General features: G+C 35.9%; 1 protein-coding gene across 1 annotated transcript; it reads left to right on the top strand.

Annotated features, from left to right (window-relative positions):
• The first annotated feature begins 704 nt into the window (after positions 1 to 704).
• Positions 705 to 17,800, top strand: LOC149196463 (non-specific phospholipase C1-like). The gene is made up of 3 exons (XM_089405571.1): positions 705 to 2,121; positions 7,986 to 8,162; positions 17,220 to 17,800. The coding sequence occupies exons 1-3, from the start codon at positions 1,017 to 1,019 to the stop codon at positions 17,540 to 17,542; spliced, it is 1,605 nt and encodes a 534-aa protein (XP_089261697.1). The 5' UTR covers positions 705 to 1,016; the 3' UTR covers positions 17,543 to 17,800.
• The last annotated feature ends 3,454 nt before the right edge of the window (positions 17,801 to 21,254 follow it).

The raw sequence follows: 21,254 nt of genomic DNA, 5'->3' as shown, positions 1-21,254 counted from the left end.
TTAACTTCCTATACAAAAGATTTCCATTTATATATCTTTAAATTACAATTTAACTTCCTCTTTAAAAGATTCCCAATCATATATCTTTAAATTTCAAAATAATTTTAGATTACAAAATCCCAATATAACTTTATATTCTATAATAAAAATATACCTATTCTAGTCCTAAATGGGCTATTTATTTTCAATAACAACGTCCATCAAGATTACATCAATGTCCATCATATCATCGATAAAAAAAATCGGTCCCAATTATTCCTTTTAACCACTCAAAATAAATTAAATCGATCCCAATCATTCCTTTTAACCACTCAAAATAAATCTAATATTAGATTCCAATATAACTTCCTTTATTATTAATAACCTAAACTATTTTTAATCATTGATATATTTTAAAATAATATTTCCACCCTTAATCTTATCCCTTAGCATTTTCCAATCTTGTTTAAGAATTCTATACAAAACCAAAACCAACGTACTAAAAATATCTAATAAAACATCGCCATCCATGGAAAGTGAGCTTTAAAAGCCATTAATATGCCCCTGCAAAGCAGGGAGGGGAGGGCACTTATACGAGTGCGGTAGAAATACATCACAGGATACACACGCGTATATATTTAAAATAGGAAAAAATGAAAGTTATCTATGATTGCAATGCACACTTCCGTCAATGTCAAGGTGCACCGTTCTCACAGTGCTCTGTGCTCGAAAGCATCGGAACCTTGGCGAACTTTACACGTCTTTCGAACAGAAGGTTGTGACTTCAACATCCAACTTAAGTCTCCAATTGAATTGCATTGTAGGTTAAGATTGTGGTTAGAGTAGTCGAGTTCAGCCACACCTGTATTGGTTGGCTACCGAGCAGCCAAGTATTCCTTTCTTGGCTCCACTTTTTCAAACTTTTGAGATATTTAGACACCCAGTTCGTTGAATTAGCCCGAGCAGGCCTGGTGCTGGAATATTGTTATATAGAGTGAGGAATACAGGCCATTAGATTGCAGAAAGTGGCTTGAATTATGGGCAAAATGGATTTTCAGAGGATTCTATTGCAAGCTTTTATTTTACATTTGGTACTGTTTCCTTGTCTGGGTCTTGGTTTCGGCCCTCACAAGCACAAAATCAATGGACCTATTAAGACAATTGTGGTGTTGGTGATGGAGAATAGGTCATTTGATCATATGTTGGGGTGGCTGAAATCCTGGAACGATGAGATAGATGGTGTTACAGGCAAGGAATCCAATCCTTTGTCCACCACGGATGAGGATTCCCCAATAATCAACTTCAGTGATGGTTCAGAGTATGTTGACCCTGATCCAGGCCACAGCTTTCAGGCCATAAGGGAGCAGATTTTTGGGTCAGAGGATACCTCAGCAAGGCCAGCCCCCATGAATGGATTTGCCCAACAAGCGGAAAACATGAGTGAGGGCATGTCAACGCATGTGATGAGGGGGTTTAGGCCGGAGGATCTGCCTGTCTATTCCACCCTTGCCACCGAATTTGCGTTATTTGATAGGTGGTTTGCTTCTGTGCCCACTTCAACACAGCCCAATAGATTTTATGTCCATTCTGCAACTTCTCATGGTGCGTGCAGCAATGTCAAGAAGGCTTTGATGAAAGGATTCCCACAGGATACCATTTTTGATTCTCTTGAAGAAGCAGGACTATCGTTTGGTATTTATTATCAGAACATCCCTGCAACTCTGTTTTTCAAGTCCCTTAGAAGGCTGAAACATGTGTTAAAGTTTCATGATTATATGGCCTCATTCAAATTGCATGCCAAGCTGGGCATTCTGCCCAACTATGTTGTGATTGAGCAAAGATACTTTGATGTCCACCTTTTACCTGCCAATGACGATCACCCTTCTCATGATGTGGCCGAGGGACAGAAATTTGTGAAAGAAGTGTATGAAACGCTAAGAGCCAGTCCTCAGTGGAATGAAATGATGTTTCTCATCACTTATGATGAGCATGGAGGATTCTTTGATCATGTACCGACTCCAGTTACCCATGTGCCCAATCCGGATGGTATAATTGGTCCTGAGCCTTACTACTTTACCTTCGATCGGCTTGGAGTTCGCGTGCCAACCATTTTGATATCTCCTTGGATTGAAAAAGGAACAGGTATGTCTCTGGCCTTATCTTTTATTTTGTTTGCAAGTTCTTTGGAATCTTTCTTAGCAGAGCTGCATGGTATACGAATCTGGATATAGCAGATAAGTACGCCTTCTTGTTTTGGCCGCTTTCAGAAAGGCGAATGCAGGATTAGTTATGATACCATGTAGAATTAATTTGGTATGCATGTCCTGAGAAATTTAGGATGCACTACAAATATATTCAGACACAAGCACAGAGAGATAAAGAAACGAAAGTAATTGCACCAAAAGAAGGGAGGTGGCTGTAACGGGTGCAAGAGATCTCCATGTCCATGGGTATTGCTAATGAACTAAAATGAAAAAACAGACTTTTTAACTTATTTTAACTAAATATCATAACATAATAAATTATCGTAAATCTATCCTAACCCTGATTTGCACTTGAGATTTTTTTGACCCCTCTGAGTGCTTAAAAGATCCGAGGTTAAAACTTAACATGAATCTATGTTACTCTTGTATTCCTGAGATTTCTATGCGGCACATCGAAGTTTGAACAGGTTACAGAGTCATCCTTTTTTCAATCTCCATAATTGACTTATTCTGTATTGTAGGTTTCTTAACCTACATCCTTAGGGTTTGTGTCAAATCACTCTTCATCTCTACTTAACCTTTCATGTGACAGGTGTCTCTTAACTTGACACTTGGACAACCTAATCACATTAGGACTTTACTAATTATTCTCCAGTGAATAGCCTTATCATGATATTAATGCTTCCTTTCAACTAATAACCTATAACTCATACAGACTTATTTATGTGTTAGATATTTTCTTACAGCAAAGCATGTTGAAACTCGTGGTCAGCAAATCAGGTGCCCAAAATACCTCATTGGTATGTTTATGTCATAATTTGTTTTTAGAATAGGAATTGGAAATCACCTTCAACAGTCATTGTTTTATGACTTGCTTTCAATCAGATCCCAAGTGGGACAATGCCTGTTTTTCCCGGCCCTGTTTAAATTTTTCTGATAGTGGTTACAAAAATGTTTATATAATATTTATTAGGTTCCTATTATGCTGCAATTTGTGAAACATCAGAACATGTTTTTTTTAATACTGGAAACAATTTCCAACCAACAACAGAAAGTATACCCAGAAAACTGATGTTTTTGGACACTTAATGGAAAATAATCAGTATAAACACACAGTATTTAACATTGATAACCGGTTAAGTTTTGGTGAAGTCACATTAGTTGCACACACTAACTGTTCCCTCAGTTCACAGGTTCACTATACTTGATGATGGGAACTCTGTCACCCCAGGGAACCTGTCTGTTTTATATTTGCATGTGAAGTGGGCGAGGGCATGGATAGCTCCTACTCGAAAACCAATTATTTGACTATAGTAACCAAATCTAAGAAGAACCAAATCTAAGAACAGAAATATGTACTCTAGACCTAGTCTCATCACTCGTGAAACAGAAAAAGGAACTTCTAAATGAATAGCAAGGTGTACCCAGGGTAGTCAAATAAGATAGTTGAAGCGGGGAACTATGGGTCCACAATTTTTTCTTGTGAGACCAGTCTGACTCGGTAGAACCATCTCACAATTTTTTCTTGTGAGACCAGTCTGACTCGGTAGAACCATCTCTTGAAGGTTGGGATGGATGCTGTGGGGCAGGTATGAACTTCATCAAGTCAATGTTGTAGGCTTGTAGCACTAAGGTGTCAAGTTAGTGAGAAACATAGAAAAATGGTCTCATAAATTTCAGTGCCACACGTTTTATTACAATTGGAGAAAAAGTTCCATGTGAACGGTAAACAGGTATCAATGGCACGGTAAGCACCTTGCATGAGGGAACATGTTACCTATTGTTCTGGCCACTAGGGCAGTTATACATATGGTCCATGGGAGACTAAATGCATGCAGTATAACAAATAATAAGGTCAGACCCTAGCGTTGACTGAGAAGTGTTTTAAATATTCATAAAGCCTAGACTTTTGGTGCCCGAGTTAGATGATTAGTGTCTTCTAGCAGAGGAAGTTCCAGCACTTAAACCTTAAGGAGCAAAGTTGCAGTAGAGGAACTTCAACTTCTTTCAAATTGTAATTTAAGTTACACCTAAAACAAGGAAATGGGTACGGTCTCCAAAATCAGTAATTTTTCAGAAACAGCACATTTAAAATCTTAGCAAAATAGAGAAATTATAGTAGATGCATTATTAGAAACATCGAACAGAGAAACACTATGAACATGTTGTTTCCTTAATTTTGAGAACAAGAAAATGAGATAAAGTACCTTAAGTAGATCATTAATGATTAACCCAACTTAGAAGATCAAAAATATCTTTCTACTATAGCTAGCTTAAGAAAGAAAATTGACATTGCTAAATCAAGAACAAACTCTCACGACCTTCATAGTCAAACTGGCTATCGGACAAAATATAAAACACCTTAGGAAGAAAGAATAATTTTTTTGTGATACTAAGAAAGTAGAGGATGAAAAACACTTTATCTTAGAATGCCATGCGGCATGCCTATGTACACATTAGCTCTCCATTTCAAAATATTTGTAATGCTACCAATCTTCATAACTTGCTAACTCATGAAAACCAAAGAGGTCCAGGAAACTTTCTCTCTAATCTTTTTGACCATAGAAACAAAATGTTGAACCAATCAATTCCCCAGGAATTATCTATAGGTCCAATAGACCGAAGTTGGTCTCAGTGGATGGCAATCATCATCAGGAGAAATGTTTATTAATAATGTGCCTGAGAAAACTATATGCATTCTTATTACTTAAGATTTATTATTTTATTGAATAGAAGAAATATCTATATATTATATGCACATATATTTATACAATAACATCATCCTGGTGTTGCAATCTTCGCGATTTTCTGATTTTTTTCATGACAACGCTAATATTGCCTGAAAATGTCATGATATTTTTATCCCTGAAAATATCGTGGTATTCTTGTGACAAAAACAAAAATATCACCCACCCACCATTTTTTTTTGTATCTTTTAATACTTTTATATTTCTTTAATTTTGCTGATATTTTCTCGATGTTGCTGATATCTCCTTTTCTGGACCCTCGGTGATATTTTCTGGACACACATTATTATATATAAATTATTGAGGTATGCAAACATTGTGTCGGCAAAAATATCACCGAGGGTCCAGAAAAGAAAATATCAGATTCATTTAGTGCCAGTAAATGAAGACTAGACTGATGGCAACAAAAAGTTCTTTTTCATTTTTATTTTTGGGTAAATTAATAAAATTTCCCATTGAAGCAAATTTGAAGAGATTATACCATACATACTGCTGAGCTTATCTGGTGCAGGGTCTGATATTGAACAATTGACCCCTATACTGCATAAGTCAAATCTAGGGTCGGATTTTCAACTATTGACCCCCTGGACTAGCTCTTCTAGAAATCTGCTATAAATTTGATTGACTGCTGATACTTCAGCCAATAGCTACAAAAAAAATATAACATTTGGTACTAGCTTGGTTAATTTATAGGGCTCAAGGAGGGACTTCCTGTTTCTGGTTCCAGATTGAAGGATCTTATAGTCTGACAAGTTACTCTTCTTCTCTTTCTTTCAAATTTGAATCCAACCTTTCTCTGAAGTCTCCAAAGCATACAGCCCTGAAATTGCTGGAATCTCTGGCAATAACATCATCCTGGTGTTGCAATCTTTGTGATTTTCTGATTTTTTTCATGACAATGCTAATATTGCCTGAAAATGTCATGATATTTTTATCCCTGAAAATATCGTGTTATTCTTGTAACAAAAACAAAAATATCACCCGCCCACCATTTTTTTTTGTCTTTTAATACTTTTATATTTCTTTAATTTTGCTGATATTTTCTGATGTTGCTGATATCTCCTTTTCTGGACCCTCGGTGATATTTTCTGGGCACACATTATTATATATAAATTATTGAGGTATGCAAACATTTTGTCAGCGAAAATATCACCAAGGGTCCAGAAAAGAAAATATCAGATTCATTTGGTGCCAGACTGATGGCAACAAAAAGTCCTTTTTCATTTTTATTTTTGGGTAAATAAATAAAATTTCCCATTGAAGCAAATTTGAAGAGATTATACTATACATACTGCTGAGCTTATCTGGTGCAGGGTCTGATATTGAACAATTGACCCCTATACTGCGTAAGTCAAATCTAGGGTCGGATTTTCAACTATTGACCCCCTGGACTAGCTCTTCTAGAAATCTGCTATAAATTTGACTGACTGCTGATACTTAAGCCAATAGCTACAAAAAAAATATAACATTTGGTACTAGCTTGGTTAATTTATAGGGCTCAAGGAGGGACTTCCTGCGTCTGGTTCCAGATTGAAGGATCTTATAGTCTGACAAGTTACTTGTCTTCTCCTTCTTTCAAATTTGAATCCAACCTTTCTCTGAAGTCTCCAAAGCATACTGCCCTGAAATTGCTGGAATCTCTGGAAACTGTAATTGCATTCATCAGGAGGCTTGACTGAAGGAACTGGATTCCTCTCATTTGTCTCATCAATAGATGTCTTGCCTGCCCCCTTTTTTGAATAAATCAAGAGGGTTCAAACTATTTGTTTTGACCTTTATCTTCTGCCCCTCAGTGGGGCAGATAGGTAGGAAGGCTGAACAATGGCATCACTGATCCCATTAAAGTGAAGGAGCAGGTCATTTGCAGTAAAAATGGGATGAAAATCCTCTTCATTCTTGATTAGTTCCACGCAATGGTGGTCAATCATAAAGTACTTTCACAAGGAGGGTTGCAATTCCTCTGCCTTTTTTGCATTAAAAGCATTTGCCTCAGGGCAAGAAGCAACCAAGTGCCCATGCCCGAAATATAATCTGAAAAGGAAAGCAATATGTTTGTGGTCCAATGCTTGTCTTTCTTGGAAACAGGATTCCTGTTGGATGGAGACAATTGATGTCGACAGGCACATCTAAAACATTCCTTGGTAGTTAAGAAAAGAATGCAGAAATATCATATTCTCTTCTTATGCATAACTATTTAGTATTTGTTCCTCTTTAAGATGGGATAGTTCATGGTTGTCTCTGTTGGAAAAATCATTGGACTCCAAGGTACAAAACAAAGTTATAGTTTGTTCCAGTGATGCTTTTCCTTTTATCAGGTGTCATTTCGTGTCTCTCCACAATCAATAGGGGACTATTTTAGATAGCCAACCTTTGGGTTTACCAGTCTCTATTGATTGTATTCTTTTATTAACTTATTTGATCTATAATAAATTTATTACTAGCTTGGGAACAAATTATTAAATGTTAACAATTCTATGCATAAGCTGTTATGCAAGTGTTCACGTACAAATTTACAATACATGGTTTACTATGTGCTGACATTTGAGCTTCATGTCTTCTGAGTTTTTCTTGTGATGAATTGTACAAATAAAACGCAACTTCTTTGCATGCAAAGTCAGCTGGTCTGTTCTATTGCTTCTAGTTCTGGGTATGTCTAGTAAATAACCAGTGGGAAAGAATTTCACATAAGCAGCCTTCCTGTTGACTACTTACTATAAAATGTATTCAGTTGATTTCTTATTCACTTTCTTAATTAATTTGAGATTCAACGCTGTCCATCATATATGCACATTGCAATGTGCTATTTTTACTACCACCTCTTTTTCTTGTGGATATTTTGTTAAATACATGCTTGTATTCTGTGGTCTATAAGCATAAAAAGAGTTTTGCAAGTGAAGAAAGACAAGTATATTTCTTGAAAGAAGGACAATTGTGTTTATTTCCATTTTTTCTATTTCAGAGGATGCAATGGACTTATTCGTGCAGTACCTTTTAATGACTTTCCCATTGGTAGTTGAACTATATTGATCATCATTCCTTTTTGTTTCATTTGCAGTCATCCATGAACCAAATGGGCCTACTCCACATTCACACTATGAACATTCATCTGTGCCTGCAACAGTAAAGAAACTTTTCAATCTTAAGGCAGACTTCTTAACAAGGAGAGATGCTTGGGCTGGCACTTTCGAAAGCTATTTTCACATTAGAGATACGCCACGGACTGATTGTCCAGGTTTGTGTTACTTTTTTAGTGCATGTAAGCATTGGACAAGTATATTACAAGTTGTATTTTTATCTAATGTTTTGTAGACATTAAAGTAGTCCCATACAGGTTTATGCATCTTTCAGACAATGAATAGGATTACTCATTATTAGCATTAGTCATTATTGTTGTCATTGTTGACATCAATTAAATGTTGATGCAAACCTTTACTTTGTTTCTAAACATTGGAAGAGTCGTCTGAAGATGATGTTCCAATGTGAGCGAATGGATCAGAAACAAATTTTCTTGTTAATCATTTGGTGAGGAAAAGGGACATACGCGCAGCAAATTCTATGCTTAGTGTATTGACTGTCAATGAGTGGGGTAGATTGTAAGGATGGCTGGTAAGAATGGGAATAGTTTGTGAGGAAATTCAAATTAGAACTCCAGTAAGTTACTAATACGAGCATTACTGAGTTTAAAACTCAATAAAATATTCATTATAATTATATGAAGATTGAATGTGAAAAAAAGTTTTCAATGGGGATGTGTCCCCCAAGGTGGGTGGCGCACTCCCTGCATCTCCCATGCTCCTGGGATGGAGCGGCGCCTAGGGAAACATTTCTCATGTCCCCCTTTCGTGGAAACTCAAGGAAACATAGGGGGAAACGTTCCTCCAATGTGGGGGATGTGTTTTACCAAAAGGGGTGGTTGTGGGCATCCCCCCTCAAAAAAAGGGGGACATCTCTGTTTACGCCCTGAAATTTGCCTAAAAACAGTTATTTATGTGTGGGGAAGCCTAATATTCAACCCTAGGACCCTACTAATGCTATGTAATTAGTACTAACATTAAATTCCTAAAGTAAAATAATTTTCATATTTTTCCTTAAATATTTAACATTACCAATGCCATTAATTGTTTTAGGATGTTTGAGAGTGGCAATCTCATTGGATTTCATATGGAGAAAGTAAAATTTTAGATCCTGCTCAAAATCCAACAGACTTACCAGTTTTTACGATTTCAGGATTGGGGGGATTGCATCATTTCCATTGGATTCTATCATGTATAGGGTATGGAAATGGCTTTCAATTAAGAACACCAAGCCCTTTATGTACCTCGAAGTTGGTGGCATTGATTGTTGAACTCCTCTATCACGACCCTAGTAAAAATGTACCCATCACTGAAAACAAAATCTTGATTTGACATGTTAAGCTTTTTCAATCTTATTTCAATGCTTAGAGGGTGATATTGATGATGAGGGTCCCAATATAGGCAATTATTTTGATGATATGTAGGTATTTGTTGTAGCATGATTTTTTGGACTAAAGAGGCCATCTAGAGCCTCTTTGTTGATGGACTTTTGGTTCAAAGATGGATTACACTTGGTGCTCTTTTGGTTATATGCACCCTAGATATATATATGGGAAACTTTCCATATTTGTGTATAATCATTTGGAATCATATAAATGCACATGAATATTTATGTACTTTTTTTCAAAGTTAGAATATTTATGTATTTTTTGGTCGACTGGTTTTCTGGTCCGATTTTTTTACCCGTACCTGGTTTTGGGGCCGACTGCTTTGATGATCAGTCTGTTCTGATAACATTGGTTCATTGTCCATTGTCCATTTTCAGTTTTAACTTTTGAGTCTTGACTATAGACACTGATGACATTAGATTGAGTCTTCGACCCGTCACTCTTTACTATTTTTGAGATTGAGTAAATTTACTATTCCAGTCTTCAGACTTTAGTATCCACCATTTTTCTAAGTATTAATCATATTCTAGAATAATGAATGATGAATTGAAATCAATGTATACAATATTTAGTATTTCTATTTCATTCAATCATTTATGATGTATGAATCAATGTATTTCATTATTGAATTTGAATTTGAATCATGTTTATAATACACATACATGTAGATATATAGATATACCCCAATGTCCCCCCATGCCCCCTGAACTTTCTTAAAATTTTAGAGTGCTCCCACACGCCCTGCTGTCCCGGAAATTTGGTGGAACATTGGGAAAAACACTTACAGCCATGTGCAAAAAGCAAGGAAGGTTTTTTCTACTACAGGGAATGATCCATCAATCAATCATGAGAAGGAAATGACATGATAATTATGGTCAATGAATGGATTCATCCTTACTAAAAGTTATAAGAATTTTGAGAATATACATGCGAACTTGTATCATCCAAGCTTAGACATTGTTACCTTGAGAGCTCAATTTATTCCACTATCAAAAGGAGAACGAAGATCATCATTCCAAAAATTTATAGTTTTAAAATTCATTACCTTTGTCTGGATTAAACTAGGAAATTCTATACAAAATTTATGTATTTTATTTGTTAAGTTAGTGAAATTTTCCGATCTGTTTGAGCTTTACAAGGAAGAATTCTAGGAAATTTATTGCAGTCCAACCTTGTCCCTGCATGGCTATCATCTTAACTTACATAGTGCATTTAATGCTTAAACTACATCCCACTCATATATTTGTAGGTGCAATAGAAAATAATATAACCATCTACAATAGTATTTTCAACAATATATACAGCATTCAAGTACGCTGATTGGAACTACTATTCTAATTTCGTGAATGCTAAGATGCGAACCACTTATAGTTGGTCATAAATCTCAGAACGAGAACCTTGCAATATCATCGAATCATTCAGTGACACCTGTCTGCCTTATTTTATAGATAAATAAGGCAAGGGTTCAACATATTTAGAAACCTAAAATTTAGAGGTAACCCAAAACCCTAAATTTAGTGTAGGATAGTGTGCCCAGAATAGCTGGAGGAAGTTTCCTAGATAGGAATGCCTAACTGCTGGAGTAATTAATACATACAAGCATGTGCAACCTCCTAGGGATTAGTGCAGCACTCTCCTAGAATAGAAAAACACATTAAAAAGGCAACTATTCAGTTTTTGGAAAAACTTAGTGAACTATCTGCACAAGTTTTTTTATAAAAAACGGAAAATCAAGATTAGAAAATAGAAAATGGCTAAGGCTGAAAACAGCCTAACTTCTGCATATATTTACTGCCTCTTGTAGGGACTCCTGCTACTGATGCTGTGCCCCTCAATCTGTGCACAGAACCAGCAGAAGTGTGCAATGCTGGTTGAGGCACACCTACCAGGCAAGAGAAAAAAATCTAATACTCACTCTTTGTGAGGAAGGTGTTTCCTGTCAGGCCCCATCTCACACCCAACATCTCAAACTTCTCCTTTGCCATGTGCTTCTTCAAAGTATCTGCAATGTGTGAATCTGAAGTAACATACTCAGAGCCACTGCTCCCTTCTGAATCCTGACTCTTAGGAAATGGTCTTCAACATCTGATGTGCCTCTGAGGAAGTAACCTCATCCCTTGTCTTCATAGAGTAAATCCAAGTTTTTGTAGAGAAATTGTCAATGGAATAAATATATTAGATCTTTCTATCAAAGAAGCTGAAGACAGGGGTCCACAGTGCACACACAGTGACACATCTGAATGGATCAAGTCAAGATTTACTTTTAATCTATATGCTTGTCGCTTTGGTAAGTAATCTTGGCATGCTTGTCGACGGTACATTTCTTGTGCACCTCCACCTTTTCTATCTTGAAGTCCAACAATCCTTGCACCATGATCTTCAAGAGAGGTAATGCACGGTAGTGCAAGTGACCAAATATTTTGTGCCAAAGCTCACACGAATTATCATTGTTATGCTACTAAAACTCCTTGTTTGATTAGATTAGCTAGCAACTTGTTAAGTAATCCCTCTTGCATACTTCTATCCAAAACTTATAGGGTCCTTGTTGTGATCTCTAATAATGTCTTGTTGATCATCGAACTCAACCACACACCTAAGATTTGTCATGGCTGAAATTGAGAGTAGATTTTTTGTCAAACTATGCATGCAAAAATTGTCATCAAGCTCAAGAACATCACCTAACACAATGTATAGAAAGAGACAGAGCCTATTCTTGTCACTGGATATGTGGCATCATCTCCCAACTCCACCTGTATGCCAGTGTCTTGCTCCCAAAGTTTGCCAAAAGCCTTGTTGTTGAAGTTAACGTGTCTAGATACTTCATTGTGAACATGCCACCCTACTTTAAAGATGGTGTTAATGGGAAGGGCACGAAACTATGGAGAAGGCTGTCTAAACTTTGGATGCTTACGCATTAACACCTGCAGAAGCTTCAGTGCTCCCTGCAAGCTACTTTTGCTATTGTTGATTATTCTTACCCTTCTTCCTAGAACAACAAGAAGCATAGTGGCCCATCTTATAACACCTGAAACACTTCACATGACTTGAGAAGCATAGTGGCCCATCTTATGACACTTGAAACACTTAATGTGGCTCAAGGCTTTATTCTCCTAGTTTGAAGAACCTGAACCTCTTTTCTTTCCCTTTTAACCCTTTTCAGGGCCTTCTTTCTTAATTCCTTTCCACTCTGGATGAAACAATATCTAGTTTGGTGTCCTCCTGGTTGATATCATCCCAAGGCCTTTGAAAGGCAAGAAGCTTCCCCAAGCACAAACAACCTCAACAAACACTTCCTAGAATGAATGGAATCTATTTAGTACAATGGTTACCAATTCCTTATCCTCCATTTTCATCCCCATAGCAAGTTGATCTCTCAACTCAATGATCTTTATAACGTAGCTGGCCACCATATATGTGTCACTCGTGTGAGTGCTGGTGAGCTTGTTCTTCAATGGCATTTTCTGGTTGATTTTCTTACTTAGTATAGAGCGATAAAGGTATCAAACATCTTCTTAGTTGATTTATTCTCCCTGACGTGAGGGATTAGATTGTCTTTCACTGAATCTAGAATGATTTGCTTTGCCTTGGCTGCCTTCATATTATGCCTGGCCAAATCTTTGGGATCAGTAGGATCTGTAGGGATTGCTTCCTGGAATCCAATAGATCAACCTCCTCCAATAGCATCTGCACACTGGATGGCACCTTACAACTTATCTCAGGTCCATATTTCTTCAAACACTGAAGACATGTGGGTGTCACACCAGCTGAGCAATCCAATGGATCAACGTCCTCCAATAGCATCTGCACGCTGGATGGCACCTTACAACTTATCTCAGGTCTATATTTCTTCAAACACTGAAGGCACGTGGGTGTCATACCAGATGAAAGTTGAAACCCTCCAACAAGCCCTTCTCATAGTGAACTGATCTCTCCATGCATGGGTACTCTGATTTCAGTGAATGTGCTTTGTTACCATGTTAAATTTCAGATCATGACAAGCAGATTCTGCACTGAGAATTTTAAACCCTAAGATGCATGAAACTTAAAACCTAATCATCAAGCAAAACAGTAAATTCTGATTGCTGTAAACTACAAACACACCACTCTGAAAATATGAACAGCAAGTACACAAATTTGAACTCTCAAACCTGCATCTGTATTTTATTGACTGGATGAATTGTAATGCTTTAGCTCAAAACCGTATGTGCCAATCACTACCTTTGTCACAAAAATTGAATGAATACAATCACTCACTCTGGTTCTTTTATAGATGAAGAAGGGAAGAGTTTTACAAATTTAGAAACCGTTAATCTAGAGGTAATCCCAATTCCTATATTTAACCTAGGATAGTCTGCACTCTGCCCACATTAGCTGGAGGAGGTGGCATAGATATGAGAACCCAATATCTGGAGTAATTAGCACATAAATTCATGTGCAACCTCCCAGGGATCAGTTCTCTCCTAGAACAAAAAACACATGAAAATGACAACTATTCTAATTCTGGAAAAAATACAGTCAGCTACCTAAAAGTACTTTCAAGTTTCAATAACTTAAGAAACAGAAATGAAGTCAAAAAATTGAAACTGGCTAGGGATGAAAACAGCCTCAACCTCTGCCTATATATACTTTTCCACACAGAGGTTCCAACCAGTGTTGCTGGTTCCTCATTGTTGCATAGAACCAGCAAAGTGTGTCATGCTGGTGGAGACACAGCAACCAAGCAACAGGAAGAGACCTAACATTGGTGCTATTCGTCCTTTCTTTCCCACAAGAAATATCTTTACATTCCATATGAGGAATATACATATCTCAGTCCTGGAGGGATTGCTCAGACTCAAGAAGGCTTGAAGCCATTACAACAAAGCTCATCATGTAACCTGTGGGATTTGAACCTGGGTGGGGAGGATAATAATCATTTCTCCCAACCACTGGAGATAAGCCCAATTGACTGGTGCTTTTCATCCTTGTAAATATTATTGTTTTTATAATCTTTGATTTTATAGTACACATTATATACTAGAGTATTTCATCTTTACGTGTCCATGTGGTTTTGTAATTCCCTTGGCATGGATTTTTAACTCCTATGTAACAGCGATTATGTTTGTATTTTGTGGATTCCTAAATGCCTTGTAAGAATTGGATTAGTGTCTTAAACAATGGACAATTATGGATGCCATAGATCACACATGAAATGTTCGTTGTCTATAAAGGATGTTCCTTTTCATTCTAAATTCAACTCCTTAGTCCAATTTATTTTCATTTCCTCTAGATATCTTCTTGTGTTCATCATCTTGTCATACTTGGGACATATCAGTTAGTATCAGAGCTTCATTTTTTATTCCATTCCTAGTTTGCTCTGCACTGCTCCCAAGGATTTAGATACAGCCTCACATTAGAGAAATTTTGAGGTAAAAAAATGGGCCTCAAAATAAAAATGTAGAACAAAATCAACTTTATAAGAACCAATAGGGTTTAATATGATTCACATTTGGAGTAAAAAGGTAAAAAGATAAAAAAATAAAAAAACTGCGTTTTCAACTTATCCCCATACAATTTTACTCATATTTCAAGCGAAAGCAGTCATTGGATGCGAAATTTAATTTTGCATCCAAGGAGTACCCATGTTGCATATTTTTGATGGACCCTACTACACGAAAACTGTGAAATATATGAAAAACATGATTGCAAAATTAAATTTCGTATTGAAAGAGTACTCCCGCTCGAAATTTGAGTAAAATCATAGGGAGATAAGTTGGAATTTTTATTTTTATTTTTTAATTTTTTAATTTTTAATTTTTATTTTTTTCTTCGTTGTGTTTATTTTTTTATTTTTGTGTTCTTTCTTGTTTTTCTTCTTTTTTTTTTCCCTTGAAAACTTGATGAGGTAATCTAATCTTATTTTATTATTTTCACTATTATTTTATAATATTCTTTAGGAGACCCATTGTAGACCTCAAAATTTCTTTAATGTTTTATGGTCACTCTGTTTTGTCCATTATTACAAAGTTTTATATATAATTACATTTCATGCGCCTAATATTGAAAATTTACCATATCAAATTTCAAAGTGGTTTTCTCACAACCCTCTTTACTCCAGCATTTGAGAAGCAAGAATAATATATGTCACAGTTTGGAACAGAGACAAATATTGAGTCAAGGGCTTTCAAAACCCCATCAAACAATTGAGCTTTGCCTGTACCTTTTGGTCTGTTGTATGAATGAGGATTTCAGAAGTGTAGTTCAAAAGGATGGGAGGTCCAGGTCCTATGAATGATGAGATCCTCAGGTCTCTGGTTTACAAAAAGATTCTCAAGTGACTTCTAGAATTCAATTGGTTTCCACCTTTCCTAAAATAGATTACTGATAGTTCAAGTCAGTGCAGGTTGTGAGATGATGGTTGCATGACACTGTTATCTTGCAAGTTGCTGAGAAATCAGGCTTGGAAAGTCTTTTGGACCATGGTATATGTTGGGTTCTTGTCGAGGTAGAGGCTCATGTTCTGTTTCATATGAATGTCATAAACATGAATACGTAGCAAGCAATGTTCACATAGACAAGTTATCTCTTATGCTGACTTGAAGACCATTGGTTAGATGAGAACGTCTTTATAACTTAAGTAATAAACAAGAGGATGAATATTCTTTCCCGTCCTTTTGGGACAAATGCCATATATCTGTCACTACCTTTATCTCCATATATCTCTCACTACCTTTATCTCTTACTGGGGATAAACAACTTGGTATTGAATACAATATTCATAGCTTCTTGATTGGTACTGTTAATACTTCTAAGCCAAGGATGTATCGATTAAATTTCTTATGTCTGAATAAATGTTCCTTCCATTTCATGTTGTCAAATTGATTTTCACAACCTTTCTTTTATGGAAATTATTATATGGCATGCTTCCATTTATTGGCTCATGTAATATTTTAAATTTGTCAATGCTTTCCTAGTTAATCAACTTTGGATAAGATCTGGTTGGGCATACAGTCAAGCTATATGTTAGAGGTCTTTCCAAAGAAAGTGTCAGTGAAAATACAATTTTCATAGTTCTTATTTGATTATAATTGCTTTCTAGACAACGCATTATAAACAAGGTCTGTTTGGACATATGCTCAAGCTATATGTTAAGGGTATTTCCAAAGACTCTTCATGAAGGGATGCTTTTCCGTTGATCCTACTTGATTATAGTTGGGATTTAAGATTTGTTTTTATTCCTGTCTCATTTGCCTATGCACAATAACATATGTTTTCAATTCTTTGCAACTATTCTTATGGTTTACATATTGTAGATGTAATTGGCTGCAAGTTGTACATTTAGTTCTGCATGCTTCTCAAACTTTAATACAAACTTGTTTGTGAAATCTTTTTTTGCATACTTATTCACTCAGAAACATGCATAATATGCACATGTACAGTGATGATTTGATCTGCGTATCAAAGATCATCATGAATAATGTAGAATTTGTCTTAGTGGCAAAGCAAGCACTGTGTTCGAAGTTCGAAACTTCTAACCATGCAGATAATGGGTAATTTTACCAGGTTCCAGAGACCATTACCATTACATGAATGACTTTGTGTATGTAGAACCTGATGCCTGTGATTTGGCAACTAGGGCTTCTAGGGGCCATCATGATTTGGATTTCACTTATTCTCCCTGTGATACAATAATTTTTGTGCATCAGAAAATGTCTCTGCGTCCTTAGCATTTCCTCATTTGAGAATGTTGGTGGCAGGATTGATTCCTTTCTTTGGTTCTTGGAGAAATTTGTTGGATTCCCCTATATATACCATAGAAGAGCTAACAATAGCAACCACTTTGTGCAGAAACACTTCCGGATCCAATAAAGTCATTGAGGCCTACTGTAACAAATGAAGACAAGGAGATTTCAGAGTTTCAGGAGGAGCTTGTTATACTTGCTGCACAGTTGATTGGGGATGACATGCTCAAAAACTATTCTGAGTTTGGGAAACATATGACAGTGAAACAAGCAAATAATTATGTAGAGGATGCAGTCGCTCGTTTCTTAGAAGCTGGGAGGTTGGCCCTGAAGGCTGGGGCCAATGAATCTGCCATCATTCAAATGAGACCTGCCTTAACAAGCAGGAAGGCAGGACCATTTACTTCTGCATATGTGCAGTCTTCCTAACTCAATGAATCATGTACATTTTTCTCAAAGGTATGCCAAAGCATTTGTCGTGGTTCATTGTTTCATAAATACTAAACAAGTATTTTGAAATACCAAGTGCCCACTTTGTAATTATCAATGTAATGCTATTCTAGAAGTAGTTATATCCCTAAAATACATTACAGCATTTCTATTTGTATTAGCTACGTCAGCTTGCACTTATTGAATCAAGCCTGACTAAGTTTTAGTTTACATTAAAATTATGAAGTTCCTGATAAAGTGTTGTCTATTGCCAAAGTTTATCTGCATTTAAAAGTTCCTGGTAAAAAATTGGAAGTCTTCTTACATTGGAAGGTGGGCACTGATTGCATAGTAAACATAACTTGATAACTATCCTTTCTATTTCACTAATGCAACTGAACACACTTATCATATCTGCATGAAATAAACCATTCAGTATAACCTTCTGACTCCCCATTCATAGAACTTCCTCCTTTGGCCTTCAGGTTCTTTAAATGGAATTTCTTTTGATTAAATGTAGCAATTGTTGTAGGTCTTGGATGCTTTGTTGCACAGATAAATTTGCTATCTTCTTTATGGAACATATGTGTTTTCCTAATATAAAGTTCTTTGCTTCTGTGTTGGTGTTACTATATAGTATACATGATTCTGTTAGAAGGCATTTCTTTAAACTTTAGAGCATCCTCCAAGAATTGGTTTGCATGTTTACTGGCTTCGAATTTCGCTGGTCCTAATCATCTTCTTTATTCTTATGAAACAGTTTCCTTATTCTCCCAAGTTACTGAATGAAAACTTGCCCCCCGCTCCCTTTTGGAAAATGTGTCATATATTTTATTACTGAATGGTAAAGGACATATTAAGAATTATACATCAGGGAGTTGACCTGTGATCGTGACCATAGAAGTTACCACTCCCCAACATAGATGACGAGAGTTGGCTCTGATCTCAAGGGAATCTTTTCTAATAATGCCAGTCTTGGTTCAGATCGCAACAACCAACTTTGATCCAAAGTTGTTACTTATTTCAATGAAACGTATTAGTCACCCTATTAAAGGTCGCACGATGTTGCCTTCAACATAGAAGGAAGATGCCTGTCAATCTGATAGCTTTCTTGGGCCATCCATTTGTGCCCAGAAAGCACCCCTTTCCAAGAAAGGGGGCAGCAGAGGGATTGGTATACCCGACTACAATCTGTGGCCCAGAAGGCTCTGGCAACTTTGTAGCTCTGCCTAACATGCTTAAAAGTTACTGCCACAAGAAACATGTGAGATTAGAGTGATGGAACCTATCTTTAACTGCTAAACTATTACTGAAGACCAATCACCTAAACACTCATGTCTGAAAGGAAGAATGTTTTTTCTAAATATCTTGATACCTCCTAAACCATCTTGTTTCGATCTCATGAATTTGTTGTCAAGTCACTCTGCAAGGGGAAAATTTGTTTGGTCTTAACATATGGTTCCTTACCTCTTTAATCTATGAAGATTCCTGATCATCCAAGTTCATCTTAAAGAGGTTGACGTTGACATCTAGAATCATCTTCAGAAAATACGCTGGAGACTTGTTCTGTCCGTAGTTGGGAGCCATCAAGGTCAACTGGCAATTTTTCATTTAATATGATAGGTGGTAGTAGGTTGGCCAAATGTATTGCATTTCTTAAATGCCCCGCTTAACTATAATGGCTTGACAGATTGATTATTTTTTCAATTAAACATTAGTTTGATTGTGGGTTGTTATGTTTCTTCTTTATTTGAATAAACATCAAACTAAAGAACAAGAAACAGTCTCAAATAAATGAAGATTTGCCAAATTTAATTGGTTGGATACGGTATTACTATTTTTGATGGCAAGTAGAAGTAGGTTGGGAAAATGTACTGTCTCCGAAAAACCGCACACACATATTTAGATTTACTGAATATAATATGCTTATTATTTCCTACTTTAATTGTTTGATTTATATTTTATGTGTCCTCTCTAGTTAGGTGCATCACAATTAGGTGTATCGCAAACAACATATTTTAAATTTACAAGTAATTAGTTTAAAAACTTTAAAGTAATAATGAGATCATTTTGATTTTTATAATATATGCATAATATCATTATTTATGATTCACATGTTTTCACATTAAAATGTCTACCTACTTTTCTTTTCAATACATACCCCCCATCATTTTTTCAATACATATTGAATATGGTGATTCGGAAGTTGAAAATATATATATATATATATATTTTTTTTTTCAAAATAAAAACTATATATTTCATATGAGGATTAAACATATACTATCAATATTGTCACCATTTGTCATGTCATTTGTGGAATTGAACTTGGGTGGGGAGGTTTCCATTCCTTCCTCCTAAGCATCGAAGATACCTTAATTAACAAATATATATATGAGTGTGTTATATTAATATTTTAAAAAACACAATATGTATGTTGCTCTATCTCTCTTATACACATTGAATTTTACTAACAGACATATCAAAATATTTGATTTCTAATTTTACTTTCAACCTTTTTTTATTTATTATTAATATTTTTTAAAAATGTTATATATCAACTTCATATCAAGAATGAAATAAATTACACATTTCTCTCACAATGAAGAGTTAAAATATAAGAAATTTTGTAACTAGCCTAGATTTATCTAAACCTTGGATCTATCAAGCGTCGAGAGGGATCAAAGCTCTCGAGATGCAAACCTCATTTTTGAGTGCAAAACTTGAGGAAATGTTTGCGTCTCGAGAGATTTAATCCCTCTTGGTGCTTGATAGATCCGGGGTTGAGATAGATCTAGGTTGGTTTTAGTGGTGTGCGGTCATACAAAATTTGTTGAACATTTAATTATTTTGATAATTTTATATATGCCAAATACGTCTAAGATTAATTTGGTCAACTTAATTTTATTTTTGCTTAGTTACTTCAGTTTGTTGGGGTGAGACAAACTCTTAGTAACTTGAATGCTGAAATAAATATTTTAAGTGCAAAGTGACAATGTAACAATGTTGAATGATAGAGATATAGATGGAGGGGGAAGAGAATAAGAGAGAGGCAAAGATAGGGAAGGGGGAGAGAGGGAAAAAGAGAGAGAAGTGTTATAGAGAGAGAAGGGGAAGAGAGAGAGAGGGAGTGGAAAAGGGAGAGAGAGAGAGGGGGAGAGATAGATAGATATGGAGAGAGAGTGTATGTTTGGGGGGTGGGATAGAGAGATAATGGGAGATAGAGATATAAATGGAGGGGGCAAAGATGTGCATACACTGAAATCGATGCACACTATTAATCTAATTACTTTGAAATTAATGTACGTCATACATGTAGTTGCATCAAATAAAAAATCAACATTTACACTGAAATCAATGCATGCAGTGCAAACAACATTTTTTTTTAGAAATCAACATCTACACTAAAATCAATGCATGTAGTGCAAACAATCAAATAGGATTAGAAATCAACATCTATACTAAAATCAATGTATATACTGCAAGTAATAAAATATGATTAGAAATCATTATCTATACTGAAACCAATGCATCCAGTGCAAGCAATCAAATAAGAGTAGAAATCAACATCTACACTGAAAGCAATGCCTCTAATTTAAGGTATTAACTAGAATTAGAAATCGACATCTACACTGAAATCAATGCATCTAGTGCAAGTGATCATATAGCATTTGAAATCAATATCTACACTGAAACCAATGCATCTACTGTA

The sequence above is a fragment of the Pinus tabuliformis genome, chromosome 2_2 (genome assembly GCF_031772625.1).
Source record: "Pinus tabuliformis cultivar Carrire ecotype Pingquan chromosome 2_2, CPIR1, whole genome shotgun sequence".
Lineage (NCBI taxonomy): Eukaryota > Viridiplantae > Streptophyta > Pinopsida > Pinales > Pinaceae > Pinus > Pinus tabuliformis.
Note: the sequence above shows the minus strand (reverse complement) of the source record. Positions and strands in the feature narration are given on the sequence as shown.

Excerpts from the sequence above, each read along its gene's own strand:
- LOC149196463 (XM_089405571.1), top strand. The coding sequence starts at position 1,017 with ATGGGCAAAATGGATTTTCAGAGGATTCTATTGCAAGCTTTTATTTTA. Across the intron at positions 2,122-7,985 it reads TTGGATTGAAAAAGGAACAG|TCATCCATGAACCAAATGGG; the intron begins GTATGTCTCTGG and ends TTTCATTTGCAG. Across the intron at positions 8,163-17,219 it reads GCCACGGACTGATTGTCCAG|AAACACTTCCGGATCCAATA; the intron begins GTTTGTGTTACT and ends CACTTTGTGCAG.